This window comes from Lissotriton vulgaris, chromosome 7 (assembly GCF_964263255.1).
Source record: "Lissotriton vulgaris chromosome 7, aLisVul1.2, whole genome shotgun sequence".
Taxonomy (NCBI): Eukaryota; Metazoa; Chordata; class Amphibia; order Caudata; family Salamandridae; genus Lissotriton; species Lissotriton vulgaris.
Genome location: NC_141695.1, coordinates 1,749,757,689 through 1,749,774,925, shown reverse-complemented (window position 1 = coordinate 1,749,774,925; position 17,237 = coordinate 1,749,757,689). Strand labels below are relative to the sequence as shown.

At 45.7% G+C, this 17,237-nt stretch overlaps 1 protein-coding gene across 3 annotated transcripts in view; it reads left to right on the top strand.

Moving 5' to 3' along the window:
- Positions 1–17,237, top strand: part of GSK3A (glycogen synthase kinase 3 alpha) — a 325,630-nt gene that overhangs the window by 55,881 nt on the left and 252,512 nt on the right. For all 3 annotated transcript variants that reach the window (XM_086933047.1, XM_086933045.1, XM_086933046.1), the window contains exon 2: positions 7,935–8,122. In XM_086933047.1, the coding sequence (XP_086789173.1) occupies positions 7,935–8,122 (188 nt within the window). The remainder of the gene's footprint in view (positions 1–7,934; positions 8,123–17,237) is intronic.

Sequence of the window (17,237 nt, the reverse complement as noted above, 5' to 3'; positions counted from 1 at the left end):
GTAATCTGACAATAAAAGACAGCCTGCAGTGACACACTTGGGCGTACTCAGTAGTTTAGAGCTGGTTTTAGCAAAGTGGTGGGAGGAGTAAGCGATGTGGGGGCGCCTCTAAAGGAGATAATTGTGTCGTAAGCTGTTTAGTGGCAGCATTTACTTTGACTGAGGAGTTGCAAATCGCCATCTCCTGAATTGTGCTTGGCACAGCTGGTGTCCGAGCGTTATTTGCAGAGGAAGGCGCGGACTCGAGAGAGAAGGTGAGAAGTTCAGCTTGAAGTGGTTCGGTTTGTGTGGATAAAGCAAGATACCGTAGAATGTTCTACCACTTTTAACAAGTTGTCGGTCTAGAATGGCACGTCTCGCTTGTGTAGGCGATGACGGTGTGACTACAAGAATGTTACCAACGCTCTCTTGAGTAGAACATTTAGGAATGTAGTAATGTATGTTTTTGAACTGCGTTATACAGTGGCGTAGCAAGTGTGCCAACGACCCTCATACTAGCAAAGACAATGGGTCTGACCCGCGGTCGAAAAATAAATTACAGCTATATTTGGAGCACAATGATTTCCATTATTACCTTTGGGGGGACGGAGCCGCTGCACCTGCTACACCATAGTTTGCAACGGCAGCGCTTAATTTGTAAAACAAAAAGTGGCGGGCCCAGAGTTTGCTCGGAAGCCGGCAACTGAAGGCTGGGGTGCTGACTACCAAGGCTTTCTCGTCCTGACTTTCTCATCCACCACCATGATACACACCCTCGCGAGTTTATCTTACTCCTGCATGTCTTTTCATCCATGGTTTCAGTGTTTTTCCGACTTCTCTTCCTCGTTCTTTTGCCCTTTTTTGTCTTTCTCTCTCTTGTGGTGGATCAAAGTCTGGTGATGAAAAAGAAGTCTCTGTTCCCAAAAAGTAGCTTTTTTTCCTGTGCATGTTTTGAGCTCGCTTGTAGGTGTTCACTGAGTGAGAGTAATTTCTTATATTTTCAGAGCTCACAGGCGTAATACTTTTCTCTTCATCAATAAATTATGCTCGTTGTCTATTGTATTCCATCGCTGAGGTTACGGTGCGTTTTAGGTCTGCCCTAAAGACCCCTTTAGCTGAATGTTTTCAGATACTTTGTGTCTCTAATACAGTACCATATATAGATATAGTGGGCTTTGGGTCACCCTTTCTCTAGATCAGATTGCGTTTTTATACATCTTTCCCCTGCTTCTTATTCAATTCCCTTTTTCTTTGGGCAACCCACTTTGGCGTTACTCGCAGTGAAGTTAGCCGAAGGCATTCTGCTCTTTTCAAAATGTGCATCCACTCACAAAAGCATTTGGTGTTATGGGCTTTTTAGGACACAAATATTTTTCCTTATTGCCATTTTTCAAAATATTTGTATAATGGCAGCAAGAGCCATCAATAAAGTTTTACAAAAATATCACAAAGCAAGCATTGACAAAGCCAAAAAATCTAATAGCCAAGGACCGGCCTATTGACTTTGTCAAGCCTTTTTTTTTTAGGTCTCGCCTATCCCATTCCTCAAGGAATGGATAGGGGAGAATTATAGTAGGCAAAATAAGTTCTCAAACCATCAGTGGATTTCAAACAGTTCACGTGAATACATGCACGCGCTTTTCCCCCACAGGCTTTATTTTCACGAACCCCCCCTGCCCCCTGCTTCAATCTTTTCACGGCCGCGTCTCGCATTTCTCCCCCCCCCCCCCCCCCCCCTCCCCACAGCAATGCCAAGAGCTTGTTGTTTTTTACTTCAGAAACACACTGGTTACTTTGTTCGTGCTCCTGATGGCATAATCTTCTTCGCCCGTCACTTAATCTCTCCGTATCCCACACCACCTCCCCCTCACACAACAGTGCTTGCCCGCCCCCAGCACCCCTCCAACGTCACTCTTGTGTGTCTAGTGTAGGTGCTTCTACAGCTTATCTCAGTTCGGCAGAGTCGGCAGCTCGGGATGTTTTGCGTTTGCATGTGAACGAGCAGCTGACTGCATTTCAGCCCTTTGCCTCCAAAGTTGACCAGAGTGTAGCAACCTAAAAGATGTATTCAGTTTGATTAATTGCAACATTTGCAGTGCTGTCAATTCCATGGCAAAATAACGTTTCGTATTCAGTTAATGCCGTCTTCGCTCACATAGCCGCCAGACCCTGCCCCTTAAGCTGACATACTGCTCCCTCTCCTGTGTCCCTTCTGCACATTCACTGCCCCTGCCTCCCACCTTATGCACGCCCCCTCTGCACCCTGCCTCATTCCACTCATACACTGCTACCTTTGCACCCTGTTCACTTTGCTCACACTCTTCTGTTCACACACACCCCTCTCGGCTTCGTGCCCATTCTTCTTGCTTACTCTGCCCTCTCTGCGTCTTGCCCCTTCTGCCCAAACACAGAGGTCTCTGCCACTTCTGCTTATACCGCGTCCTTTGTGCTCCCTGCCTGTCACACAGTTCTTCTGTGTTCTATCTTCTCAACTCAAACATTGCCATCTCTGCTCCCTGTCCCTCTTCCTCATGCCGCACTCTGCTCCTTCTCTGCACCCTGTCCCCTCTGCACCCTGTCCCTTCTGCACCCTGTCCCTTCTGCATGCGCTCAGCCTCTTCTGCTCCCTGTCCGTTTTGTTCAGACTGCTTTGTGTGCGTGTCCCTTATGCTCACACGCTCCTTCCAGCAGCTTGCTCCCATAGCTCCTTAAAGCCTCAGATCCCACGCTGCACTCCCTGTTCCTGCTGCTCACACACTGTGTGCACGCTAACCCTTCTACTCATGCACTGGCCTATGCACATATACTGCCCACTATGCTTAAAAACTCTTACAATCTCTGCCCACCCACTACCCTATTTAGATTCCGACCATTCCACTCGCACACTGCCCCTTGTTTTATTTTATAACTATTGTACTCCCCCCTTCATTCACACTCCCCGTTCTAACTTCCAGTCCTCATTATTTCAGTGCTGCCCAGGACAGCTCCTCGTCGCCACCCCAGCATCACTCGTCGCCACCCCAGCATCACTCGTCGCCACTCCAGCATCACTCGTCGCCACCCCAGGTTATAGGTGTCACATTTGCGAAAGTTATAACTATTGGCATTGTAAATGACAAAGCTATTAATTTAGCTATTTTCCAAACCGACGCATCAATAAAAAAATTGTCATTTACAAGACCAATAGCTCAAACTTTCCTAATGCGAGACCTATTGCATTGCAAATGCTTGTTATGCATGCATCCACACACGCACATTCACTACGCCACACATATACATCAGTCACGCGGCAAACACACCACTGTCCTTAAGATAAGCGGGTGCAGTAACAACTCCAAGTGTCATAAACAGGAGAGCATTATACGTCACCAGGCAGTAGATGTGCATCTTAATGACAGGGGTGTTTGCCGCGTGACTGTATGTGTGGCGTAGTGAATGTGCGTGTGTGGATGCATGCATGCGGTTGGGTATGCAATGCATGCTTGGTGGGTGTAGGGTGTGTGCATCGAGCCTGTTATATGTTCATGGGTTTTCACGTTGTGTGTAGGTGGGTTATGTTTTTGTGTGATCTGTGCTGTTTGTGTGGCAGTTGGTGTGCGTTTGCTAGGCACATGCCTAGCGGGTGTAGTGTGTGTTTGGTGCATTTCATATATTGCCGACTGTTGCACTGTGTGTGATTGATGTGTGGGGTACATGCGGTGTGCGCGTTGCAAGAATGTGTATTAAGTGGAGTGAGTGCGCACATCCCTGATTTTTCATTCCTTCTATCTGTTGCATTTATTTGAAGGTGCCTCATTTGAAAACATCGGTTGGTCGGCTTGTTATTTTACTTCAATATTACAGGGCTGCAGTGTTTCTTTCCAGTCATTTTAGTGCACTGGAAACTGTTTTTGTCTAACATCACACAGGGCTGCTATGTTTGTATGTCTTTTGCCATAACGTCGACAGCTGAAGTTAATTGTGGCATCACGTTCACACGTACCTTGGCCTGTGAATGGAGGCCACAGATTGGTCAGTTACTTCTGGCGCGAGATGATCCCAGTACTCGGAAGAGGGCATTATCTCCACGTCAGCATGAGCACGGGACCAGGTGGGGGATTGCACTTGTTCAGAAGTGACTACGCATCGTGGGGGATGGTTGTGAAAATCCCCAGTATATTTCCGCACAGCTAACAGCACATGTCCCTGTGATTTCAAACGGGCATTTAGACGCCTGAGTGAAGTATTAAAACAGTCCCAAATTGAGAGACGTGCATAATCGGACCATTTGGAGACCGGTATACTGGCATTTATGCCCATGAATTTATCGACGACCAAGCAAGGCTGTCTGCTACGTGCACGCAGCCCCATTTTACCCATGTCACAGGTGTTTATTACATTCCACATATGCACACTAAGCGGTCTGTAGTACACCTTTTCGGATTCTCAGAGCTGTGCACAACCTTCCTCCTTTGGCAGTTGCTCACATTGAAATTTGCGCGTGTATTGTGGCGCGGGAGGGGTGAGTCTGTCTCAATGCCAATTCCCGCTTCAGGTAGGCAGGGGCCCACAGAGCTTGAAATCGGGGTCTGAACACAGACATTGTGTGCATGGTACTTATAGATAACCAACTCTCTATGTATGCCTACACTTATCCATGCTGCACCTATGAAGCCTTGCGCTGCTGTCTCAATAGGCGGTTGCAGTGATACAACTAGGAGACAGCAACGCACCAGTGCGGCATAAGGGAGGATGCAACCAAACGCTACCGCTTGTGTCTTCATGTGATTAACACTCAATGATACGCCTGCCCTTAGTGTATGCTCTTACTTTAAGCTCAAATTGGTTTACAAATTCATTACACTGTAGCAGAGCCATTAAAGTTCCAGTTTGTTTTTTACATCTGGATACACCATATAGTGTTATTTCTGGGGCAGCCGTTTCAAGCAGGGCCCACGCCTAGAAGCACTATTTATTTATTTGCAGCTTTTATAAATAGCCACTTGTAGCCATATGACCACTGGAGAGTGGCAGAGGGTCTGAGAACTATCAGCTGAGAATATTTGTGTTAAGGATCCAACGGAATTCGAAGCATATACAAGCCTATGCTGTGTACACCATGTGCTACCTTGGAAGACTCATGTCCCAAAAAGGCCAGCCCAAATAGTTGTGTTTTTTCCAGTTATCCTTCAAGAGTATGCTTGAAATCTGTTGGCAAGGTGGGGTTAGAGAGATCTAGAGTCTGGGGCTTTTAATACCCAATAATCTACCTTCAATTTCTGCTGACTGGATGTTTATTGGTGAATGGGCAACAAGATGGCTGGCTGTAGGGTTCTAGCTAGAGTCTAATGTGTAGGGTGACCCCTCCGACCTATGTCTCCAGTCCTGAAATTTTCACCAACAAATTATTTGTTTCAGGTGCGTTCATCTAATTAGATCAATGGAAGCAAAACAACTACAGCACCCTCAATGCATAGGCTGTTACACTAAAGTCAAGAACTGGAAACAGTGTCCGTAATGAACTGTAGGAAGGTGGTCACTCTACTAGAAAGGAGACAGAATTTGTAAGTGAACTGAGATTTTGTTTCTGTAGGCCTTCGGTGTGATACAGAGGGCTGAATGTGATCCTCAGCCCTAGTATCACATGGTCATTTTTCCACATTTTGCAAGTCTGTACAATCCATCAGTAAGATTTTGTGCGAGCTTACTATAGATTCCTTTATGGAAGGGTAACCAGTACATCATCAAGTCTGTTAGTTAAATCCAGTGCTTAATTTGAGCCGTGGTTGCCTGTAGGGTCCACCGGCACTCATTTCTGGGGTTCGGCACTTATTTTTCCTCATCACACATTTGCCTAGAGAAAGGAAGGAAGGGGAAGAAAGAGGAAAAGAAAGATGGGAAAAAGTTACGAAGAGAGAAAGCAGGACCCTGCAAAAGTGAGAGTTGCAGGGTGTGCCTGGTAGTGGATAACATAGCTTAACCATAATTGAAAATGCAATAGGTCTTGCCTTTGATTAAGTTAAAGCCATTTGCTTTGCTAATGGTATAGTATAGCAAAGCAAATAGATTTAACTTAATGAAAGGCGAGACCTATTGCATTTTTAGTGCTGGTTATATTTTTGATATCATTGTGAAATTCCGAATACATTTTATCTGTAAATCTGCTGGGGATGCTCAGCTTTCATCCTGATACTCTGGAAGCATCACTGTGTAGTTACTTTCTTGGAACAATAAAGCATAGCACACCTGTTTGTGTCCTGCAAGAAATCCAGAAGGTTTTTTTAGCCCATTTAGTTGGACATTTTCCAATCATTGCATTAATGGTCTATGGACTAATCATGGGCACTGTTTCAGTGTATGAAGCAAGAGCGTTTGAGCCCAGAAGTTTTTTTTTTTGTGTCTGTGGCTAGTAATTACATTACCAATGATCCAACATTTGCTGCAAAGTTTCATGTTGAGGTGTATGTTCTACTGTCACTGGCTAAGGTACCCTTGTTTGCGCGGTCTCATCCATAAGCAGAGGTTTGGTATTAGAATTAGCTGAGGTTAAATGTGGTAAGTGTCTGTTAAAACATTGATTATGTTCTTGAAAACAAATTGATCATTTCTTGTTGCTACTAAGAAGTATGATTCACTGGTGTTTATCTGAGCTTGTGCTTGTAGGAACGCTTGTGACTAGGGCCTTGAACATAAGCAGTCATCAAAATGTAAGCTAATGATAAAACCAGCAGAACTCTTTGATAACGTGCATATGGCATGCAAAAGTCAGAACTGCACTTCTGGTTGAGACCTGTAGCTGCCCAGGCTTTCCCCAAGAAGAACTAATTTCTGCAGACTTGGAGAATGTAAACCCTGGTGGTCCTACACCTTTCTAGGTGCCGCGGAAGAGACTTGTGGAAGGGTGTGAACATGCAGTGGTTAAAGCAGGCGAGGCAACTATATGGATGCTTATCTGAGGAAGCATGCATCAAGAAGTTGCCTGAAGTACGGCATTGTAATCTGAATGCTGTAATTAGTCGACTCCTGGATCTGTAGCCAGGGCTATGGTTGTGTTTACTTGAGACCAGCCAGTTTGTGCACTGAAAGGCGGGCTTGGTAATGCGAACAAGTGGCTTATTTTGGCGTGTTTATAGCTGAAGAATTGTACCAGAACACACTTCTACTGAACTAATACAGATGCTCTTCTGCTGTTGTGGTTTTATAGGCATATCTCTCTAGGTTTAGGCCGAGAGGCTTTGCATTAGGAAAAGCTATGGTTAAGTGGTGGTGCACCTCTTTGTTAATTTATGCAGACCCGTCTGGCCGTAGTAGTTTGGGTGTCCATAAAAGCTAGCCCTCGTTCCTTGCTCTTTGAGCATCTTACATTTTTCCTTATATAGCAGGATTGGTCATTCAAGTAGATTCTTGCAGGTCCAATTTGGCTGTCATTGGTACCTGTGGGAACACAATGTGCAGAATGTTCCAAATGCTTACTTACATTTGAGATGCAAGTCTTGCGGTTATCCCAACTGTCAAGAAGGGCTTGAGCACTCCTCCATTGTAGCGTTACAATAGCTAAGCAGATCTTATTTTAAATAATTTTTTAACGCTTTGTGCCTTCTTTGTCCTTGAGGCCTCCTGTTATGGGAATTGATATTCTTTTCTTGGGCCCTTGTTAAGCCTGATTGTTGTATATGGGTTGTCAATGAATTCTGAATGATGATCACGTAGGGGTGGAATCTGAGCCCTCTGAGTGAAGTGTGGTTCATCTCCGCCTGGTGTGATTTTGAATTATCATGGTCCTGCCCTCTCCAAGTCCAGCAGAACTTCTTGTGGGTGTGCTCCCTTTCCCTTTGCTTTGTAATGCCTTGCAGGTGAGCCCACAGTTTTATTGAAATGTGATCTCTTGTTCAGCAGTTTATCATTGGTACTCGGTGGGTGGGACGTAATCCTTTGTGTTTCACTGCCGGTCTCTGAAGGATGCTTTCTTTTTGCAGGTGACAGCACCAAAGTGACGACCGTAGTAGCAACGCCTGGGCAGGGGCCTGATCGCCCCCTGGAGGTGTCCTATTCGGACATAAAAGTGATCGGCAATGGCTCCTTTGGAGTTGTATATCAGGCTCGATTGGTCGATTCGGGTGAAATGGTGGCAATCAAGAAGGTTCTACAAGACAAGCGATTCAAGGTTGGTCTTTTTCCAAAGCCCTTGGGCTTTTTTGTTTAATTTCCCAACAGCCCATCCTCCCTGTAAGAAATTCAAGATGTATCCATTAGCAGGAGGTATATGGATAGAAAGTAATGTTTTAAAAGTATTCTTGAATAAGACTTTAAAGCTTGAAAGTAAGAGTGAGTGGAATAAAAAAGGTGCAGTGAAGAAACCATGTGATAGTGAAAGGTGGGACATGAAATGAAGGATTGAGTAGAGTTGAAGAATAAAAGTCTGGCGGAGAGAAACTGCATTATGATGGAGCAAAAAGGGAACCGCCATAAGACTAGGAGAGCAAAGTATTGCTTTCTCCATAGCTGCCAATCTTTACCTTTTGGTATTTGAGTCTGCCATTGACCTGTCTTCCCATTGAACCGCATTCATTTTGTATGACACTTTTTGCTTTAAATTCACAAATTGATTCTACATGTCATAGTGGTTTTTACATTCCTAATTACATTACTATTACCCTCCCTAAGACCCTACCAGTGAAGATTGAGGAACTTTCTGCAGACTGTCCAACTTTTACCATCCATAATACCCAGCACCGTCTCGACCCAGTAAACCAAGAATTGCTTTCGGATTGTGTATCAGGAAATTTCAGTTATGGGCTATTATTGTTTTGCAGCGTGAATATTTTTCTGGATTCACATGCTGTGCATGATTCCGCCATCCAGTGGTTGGGTCCGGAATTTTCTTTTTCTTTTTTTTTTTTTCTTCTTGTTTTGGTTGCTGTCGACTGCCATTTGGTGCCAGGTACTTTCCTTGTGTGACGTCAGACAGTATCCTGGAGGTTGATGTGCCGTTTGGTCTCGAAGCAAATTGGGAAGCTCCGAAGAATTTTTTTCAGATTGTTCCCAAAACTTCAAGAAAACCGAAAAAAAAAGTCGAAACCGGAGAGATTGTAGTTCCGGCAAAGCTCCGGGCAGATTCCACCGAGGACCTCATCCGTCCACAGATGGCGAAGTAGGGGACATGGAAAATGTCCCTTTCAAATTTTGTCCCAAGTGCCACCACAGATTCGCTCTGAGATCCCCACGACGTCTGTAATCTCTGCCTACCCGAAGATCAGCAGGACAAAAACTGCGAGGCCTGTGTGGACTTTCTGCCGAAAAATCTAAGAACACACCATAAGCAGAGAGAGGCCAACTACGCCATGATGTTGCAGACAACGAAGAAGACGCCCTTCGGAAAAATGGGTTTTTCCAGCAATGAGGACAAACACTGAGTGCCAGCAGAATGGACGCACGAGGGATCGGACGTCGAAATTAAAGAAAGGGGCTCCCAAAAGGCCCACACCCAGAAAGACTAGCGCCACACACATCCGTCAGAACCGAAGGGCCACGAACACAATGCGCAAACCAGATTAGCCCCGACGCTGAGCAAAAAGGCGATCGAAGGTCAGCCGCAATTGAAAGAGCTTACAAGACCCAACCGAAGGTTACCCAAGAGGCAAAATCGCAGAAGACACAGAAACAAAGGGTCGAAGCCGAACCCATGAAGAAGAGCGCCACACCATTGAAGGCTGACGCAAGCACAACCAAAAAGGGAAAATTCCCGGCCTCTGACGTCTAGAGAGCCCCTGAGGTCGAAAAGAAGAGAAAATGGCTCGGAGGAGATGACTGCAATTTTTTGCGCGATAAAAAAGGAGCTAGACTAATCCCTAAAGGATTTTCGAATCCCCTAAACCCAGGTCTTCGAAGCAAAGAACTCTCCGGTCACTGAACATAGAGACCGAAGAGACGGTAGACGCTGAAGGAGGAAGACTATCTCTTTGAATCACCTCCCACCCCAGAGCCTCGAGACGAAGACCCTGAAGAATACGAAAACCTTCCAGAGGAGGAGGCATTCTTCGAATACTTTCAGGATACTTGAAACAAACTCTGCATCAAAAACCCCGACGAAGAGATGTGCAGTTATCTTACGAGGGCTTAGCCTCCACACGACATAGCCTTTTATAATGGCATAGTCTAAAGGGCACCAGACCGATTCAGGGTCACCATCGAGGAAGAGAAAGGAGACACGTTTCCTATTAGAAACACTGGCCACTGCCAGTAAGGGAGTTCAGTACCTACCCATGCTGCCCAGTATACTGGATCGAGGCAAAGAGGCATTCAAAGAAACTAGGCTTATCCCCTCCACTGTACTCTTCAAGAAAGAGGTAAAAAGCCATTCTTATGGCTAAGTTCACCTGAACCCCATTGCTACTGGAACAATGACATTACACGGCTCCTATATTATCGGCTACCTGAATGTTTATCTATGTTAGACTCTTTTTTGATTGCTACTGGATCAAAATCATTGCACGGATGCTATATTATTGGTTTCCAGATTGTTTATTAGGGTTTACACTATGATTTGATTGCTCTACTAACTTGCAATTGACTTATTACTGACTACTATACTGTTTTCAACAGTGTGTTTACCCACCCTCTGGGGTGCTATAATATTATTCGATTCGACATTGCACGGCTTCTATATTATTGTTTCCTGATTGTTATTAGTGTGTATACTCTTGTGCGATTGCTACCCTACTTTGCAACTCACTCACTACCGAATATTATATTGTTTTCAAGAGTTTGTCTACCCTACCTCCTGTTTCTGTAAAGCGCTCTGATATCTGCAAAGATCTTGTCCGCGCTATATAAAACTTTAAAAATAAATAATCAATCAAGGGACTAACACCCAGAGTTGAGGAAAAATATAAAGCCTCTTCAAAGGACCCCAAGTACATCCAGGGGAACACCGTGCCAGACTCAATCGTTGTCCTTACAGCCAGAAGGAGGGCCGATGCTGTCTCCAATACCGGGCCTACACCAGAAAAGGACAGTAAAAGAATGGACATGGTGGAGAGGAAAATGGAAAAAGAAGCAGCTACACAATGGCATATTGCTAATGCCTTGCTGAATAGATATGCCACCAACAGTGGGAAGACCTAGAAGAGCTTCTTAACAAGCTCCCAGAGGAGGACAGAAGGAGAGCAAAAGCCATCGTCCAGGAGGGTAGGAACATAGCAAATATTTGCCTTAAGACATCTCTTGGCGCAGTAGACACTGCTAGCAGGCAAATGTGCTCAGGTACCATCTTGAGAAGAAATGCATGGCTCAGGATATCTGGTTTCAAGCAGGAAGTTCAAACATCCATCAATAGACCCTTCACTGGAGACGTAATCTTCGGAAAAGATGTTGAGGAGTCTGCAACAGATTGATAAAGATAATGAAACGGCAAGGGCGATGGGAGTCCTACAGCAGAGAGGTTCGGTTAAAGGGGGTGGTTTCAATAGCAAGACATCCACTAGAAGAGGCGCAGTTTGCCAGGGGCTACAAATGCAACAACAGTCGCAAGGGCAAGGCTTGGCACCACAAACAGGGCAGCAGTCAAGCATCCATGGTTGGCAGCAGCCCTTTCGAGCAAGAGGCAGAGGTCAAACCTCAAGAGGAAGGGAAACTGGTCCAACTGACTCTCTTTCAAAAAAGAAACCACACAAAACACCAGTGGGGGGGAAGAATATCCTTTTTCCCCAAACAGTGGCAAAACATCACAACGGGTAATTCGATATCACAATTGGTAAAATGCGGGTATTACATAGAGCTAACAGACACCACCTGCAAACCCACCAAAGGCAAGAACATTCCACAAATCAGAGCAAACATTGCTAAATTCAGAGATCAAAACTATTGCAAAAACGCGCAATAGAATTGGTGAAAAAATGAGTGGTTCACAGGAAACTATTCCCCATATTTCCTGGTACCCAAACAGGATCTTTCTCCAAGACCAGTTCTGGGCCGAAGGTTCATAAACCAGTTCATATTAACACAACGCTTCAAAATGTGTACCCTACAAGAAATAATCCCACATATCCCTATGAACAAAAGACACAAAGTACCTGCAATTCCTATACAACGCAACACATTATCAATTCAAGGTCCTTCCTTTCGGAATACAATCCCACCACATCTCAGAAGGAACGGAATCCATGTCTATCCCGATCTAGACTGGCTCATAAGAGTACACTCAAAGCAAACATGCCGCAATCATTTTCACACAGCAGTACAAATGCTTCAAAAACGGGGTTTCTCAATAAACCACAAAAAATCATCTATGAATCCAGAAATGGGGAAAAAAACTTTATTAGGAGCAGGACTAAACTCAATAAGCGCGAAGGCGTATCTTACCAAATGAGAATACAAGCTATCCACCACAAAGCTACCCTTTACCAGAAGGGACAATCTCTGACAGTGAGGAAGGTCATGAAACTGATGGGCATGATGGCATAATTCATCCCACTGATTCCTCACGCTCCCATACACATGCGTCCATTCCAGGAGTGGCTGACCAACAGCTGGCCACACGAAGTTGGGAAGATCTAATGGTTGTTACACGAGGGTGCAGGCACTGATACAATGGTGGGCATCCAACAACATAGCACAGGGGAGACCTTTCAAAAACTCAACTCCATCTGTGACAATCACCACAGATACATCCTTCAACGGTTGGGGAGCACACTTCAACCAGCTTTAAGTACATGGTCAATGGAAAAAACCGAATTTCATAAAACACATCAACTATTTGGAGATGTTTTTTTGGCATGGAATGATTTCCAAAAAAACATTCAGGGGAACACTGTGCTGATACAGACAGACAATACCACAGCAATGTTCTACCTCTACAAACGAGGAGGTACAAAGTCCTTTCCACGGAGTAAACTAGCACAGAACATCTGGCAGTGGGCACTGACACACAAGATCAACCTACAAACGCTACATTTGCCAGGAGTAGACATTACAGCGGGCCAGCTGAGCAGACAAACAAATGCTCTCACAAATGGAAGTTGAAACAGTCAGCAGTGCAATACCTGTTCACTCGCTGGGGAACTCCAGTGATAGATCTGTTTGCAATAATGTACAAAAAGAAATGCCAATTCTTTGCCTTGAGGTTTCCACATCACCTGTCAAAGGGAAATGCAATGTCACACAACTGGTCACAGACCTATGCTTATGCTTTTCCACCGATACCCCTAATACAAAGAGTAATCGAAAAACCGAAGCATACGGGAATAAACATGATTCTCACTGCCCCACAATGGCCAAGACAGACATGGTACTCAACCGAACTGGAAATATCCAAGGGAAATATGATTAGGTTAAAAGCAGACAAGGATCTGTTAATGCAACAGGGTAACATTTTTCACCTGGAACCAGCAACACTGCAAATAGCAGCTTGGTGCCTGAATATATAGAATTTGGCCACCTCAAACTGCCTCTAAGAACAATGGAAATTCTAAAGGAGGCAAGGAAACGATCAACAAGAAAATGCTACGCCGCAAAATAGAAACGATGCACCACAAGGTGCACTCTAATAATCACATGGATTCAATCAACACGCAGGAGACCGTAATTACTTATCTAATTTATCGCCTGAACAGCAACTTCAACTACTCAAGCATTAAGGTGCACCTAGCTGCCATCGTAGCATATACAAGAGGGAGAGCATGGAAAAGTTTCTTCAGAAGGCCTTTAAGAGATTCTTAGAAGGAACGAAGAGGTTTGCCCCACTGAGGTTTGTCCCTGTACCCACATGGAGTCTAAATACAGTGCTTTCACAACTAATGACAAAACCTTTTGAACCCATGCACAAGGCAGATCTTAAACACATTTTATAGTTTAAATCTTTTATTAGCATTTTAAAAAAAGCTAAGCAGATCATGCAGCAAATTCAAATCTTGGGGGAGACAACTTCCAAGTTGCTAGTCTCACAGTATTTACTACAATTGAGATGTTGCAAACCCAAAAAGAAAACCGAGAACCCTTCCCCTCGAAAACCACTCCCCACTCACCCAGTTACATGATTTTCACGATTATGTATAGCTAGCGGTGGTCCTTAAGCCGTGTGATGTTCTGGCTTGGGGATCTCTGAGGGACGCTTTGGACAGGTCAACTTGTTGAACTCCTGTGATAGTAATGACACAAGGTGCCCATACCTCCTGAAATTCTCCCCCTTCCCTGATGGTGACATAGTGATCTTCTCCATACCTAAGATGTGCCAAATCTTATGCAGCCAGTTTGAGGGGGTGGTTGTTGTTCCCTAATGAGCACGGATGGCCGGGTCGCCACACCGAACGCTATACCCATCTGTCGGCCAAGAACAGACTTTAAGGGGCATGTCAGTGAATTTGGAAGGCCCAGCAACACCTAGGTAGAGAATCTTGGGAGCTGTGTCTAGATGCTTGTCTATATCATCGATGACCCGGGTCCAATAATGCTAGATATGCAGCCACTTCCCCCAGAATGTGTGTCAAGGTCCCTTTGTTCCCGCAGCCCCGCCAACAGCTGTTACTATGTGATGGTTTAATTTTGTTTATTCTAACCGGTGTGTAGTACCAGTGTGAGATAATCTTAGTCAGTGTCTCCGTAAGGGCCATGCTGTGTGGCGAGCCCGATGGGTTATACACTCCCATTCTTTTGCGCTTGAACACCGTCCCTCTTCCTCCTCCCATCTTGCTCGCCCAGCATGAAATGTGTGAACCGGAGTCTGGAGAATGATTGCATATAGTGCAAAGATCATGCCTTTATCGGCTGATTTAGCAAGGAGCCACCTTTTGTACTGGGTAAGGCGGCTACACCTTAGTGCAGTTGGAGTGCATAATCCAATGCCTCAATTGTAGATAATGGAAGCGTTCCGAATCCGGAAGCCCAAAGTCTTCATGCATGTGGGAGAATAAAAGCAGGCCCCCGCGTCAAAGAAGTGGCCTATGGAGCTGCATTCTGACTTACTCCAAGGTGCAAAGCCTGAGGCTGTCGTTCCTGGCGTAAAGTCCGGGTTTTCAAAGGGGGGAGAAAGTGGAGACGGATAAGTGGTCAGGCAGAGTTTAGTGCTAGTGCTAGTGCTGTCCCAGGCTACCAGTATTACCCGAGTTATTTGGGACGAGTACAGGCTTCTAGGTCTGTGTGCTTTGGGAAGGATCTCTTCCAGAGAGTGGTGCCCGCCACTGCCCTATCCTGGAAAAGCCAGGGTTTCTCTGATTCCGGGCCGCTCCACTCTAGTTTAAAGCGACACAACTGAGATATTTAGTAGAGTAGTAGGTCCGGAATTCCCAACCCTCCGGCCTCTGGAGGGAGGTAACTCAGAGACCGCTTCATACGCGGCTTCCGACCCTGCCAGATGAACTGCGCTAATTCTGACTGAAGTTTGGTGATCATGCCCCTCCGGGGAGTAAGGGGCAAGGTTTGGAAAAGGTATCCTATTTTGGGGAGAGCCGTCAACTTACAGGCCGCTATCCGTCCCGGCCAAGAAATGTGATGGTGTTTCCACCTCCCCAGGTCCCTCCGTATTTGCCGGAGAAGTGCCCCATAGTTGCTTTCTTTCCTCGCTGGTATCGAATTGGCTTAGGTAATCCCTAATTATGAGAAGGTCTTTGAGGCCCATACCAATGGGTAGTGGGACGCAAGGAGGTCCACTGTAGCCTGGGGAACCAAGGGGTTTACTGCTTGAGATTTATTTCATTGATTTGGAACCCTGACACTGCTTCAAAGTACTTCAGTTCCTCCATGAAGGCCGGGAGGGAAGTTGTCGGGCACGCAAGGGATGGCAGGACATTGTCGACATACAGGCTAATAGTGTCTGTCATCGCCAAAAGGGACACCAGTAATGTCCGGGTGGTCTCGGACCCTCTGTGCCATAGGCTGCATATACAGAGCAAATGGGGGTGAGAGTGGGCAGCCCTGACGGGTACCTCTGTGAATAGAGAAGGGGGAAGAGGTCAAGCTATTGAATCAGACTGTCGCCGTAGGGGCATAACAACAATTAAGAAGTCGAGCCCTGCATCTGTCCCCGAACACGAAGTGTTCCCACACTTGATTGAGGTATGGCCAGTGGACCTGTTCAAAAGCCTTCTCAGCTTTGGCCACCAAAAGCATGTATTCCATCTGGAACCTGTTTGCTTGATCAGTAATATGCAACGCTCTCTTGGTATTGATCCTTGTTTGCCGTTGAGGAACAAAGCCTGCTTGGTCCGGGTCCACGAGGGAGGGCAGATAAGCATTGATTCTGAGGGCAATGATTCTCGTCAATAATTTAAAATCTATGTCTATAAGAGAAATGGGCCGGTAAGAGCTGCATCTTTGCCTGTCTTTCCAGGTTTATGTAAGACTATTCTAGAGGCTTTTAGCATTTCAAGTGGGATTGACCCGGGATCTGAAAAGGAATTGAATAATTTTGTGAGAATAAGGGCTAATGTGGGCCAAAAGGACTTACCAAGCTTAAGGTGTGCTCTCGCTGCTGACCTCCTCCAATACGGATGTCCTTATCCAAGGTTTCGGCCTGATCCGAGGTACGGGCAGAGGTCTTATCCCCCTTCAGATTGCAATAACCAGTTTCTGCATCGAGCTGTTGGCAATCATGCAAGTACTCTTAAAAATCCTTAAAGGCGTTAGCTATGTCTGGGCCCTCTGTGACCAGAATCCCTGCGGGGGTGGGGCAGCGCGGTAGGGCACGCGGCCCACCCCCTGGAGTCAGGCTGTGGAAGCGGCAGTCCTCGCACTGCCTCGGCCCAGCTTCAGGCCAGCACCTCGCAGCAGCCGCAGTGCCTTCTCCCTGTCTCGGCCCTCCAGCGCTCTTCCACGGAGTCCCACCGCAGCCGCCCACACTGCTGAAGCCCAAGGCCCCTCCGGTGCCAGATATGTCCCGGCCCGGGCCCGGAAAGCGCTGTAAGGGACGGCGGTCGGCAGGAGTCCTCAAGGCACGACTTGCCTCGACTCCCCCAAACACATCACTTTTAAAACCTCCTTTCTCATCGCCATTTCTTCCCTATGGAGAGTAAGTGAGTTACAAGCTCTAACTATACAAGAGCCATATCAACAAATTCGTAAGGACAAAGTAGCTTTTAAAAACAAACCCACACTTCATACCTAAGGTTGTATCAAAATTTAATTTCGTTAAAAATATTGTCCTGCCGCTTTTCTTCAAAAATCCAAAGACTAAAGCAGAAACCAGTCTCCATACCCTTGAGGTACGGAGATAGTTACTGTACTATTAACAAAAAACAGAACAAATACGCGAAACAAAAGAATTGTTTGTTGCATACTCTCACACCAAC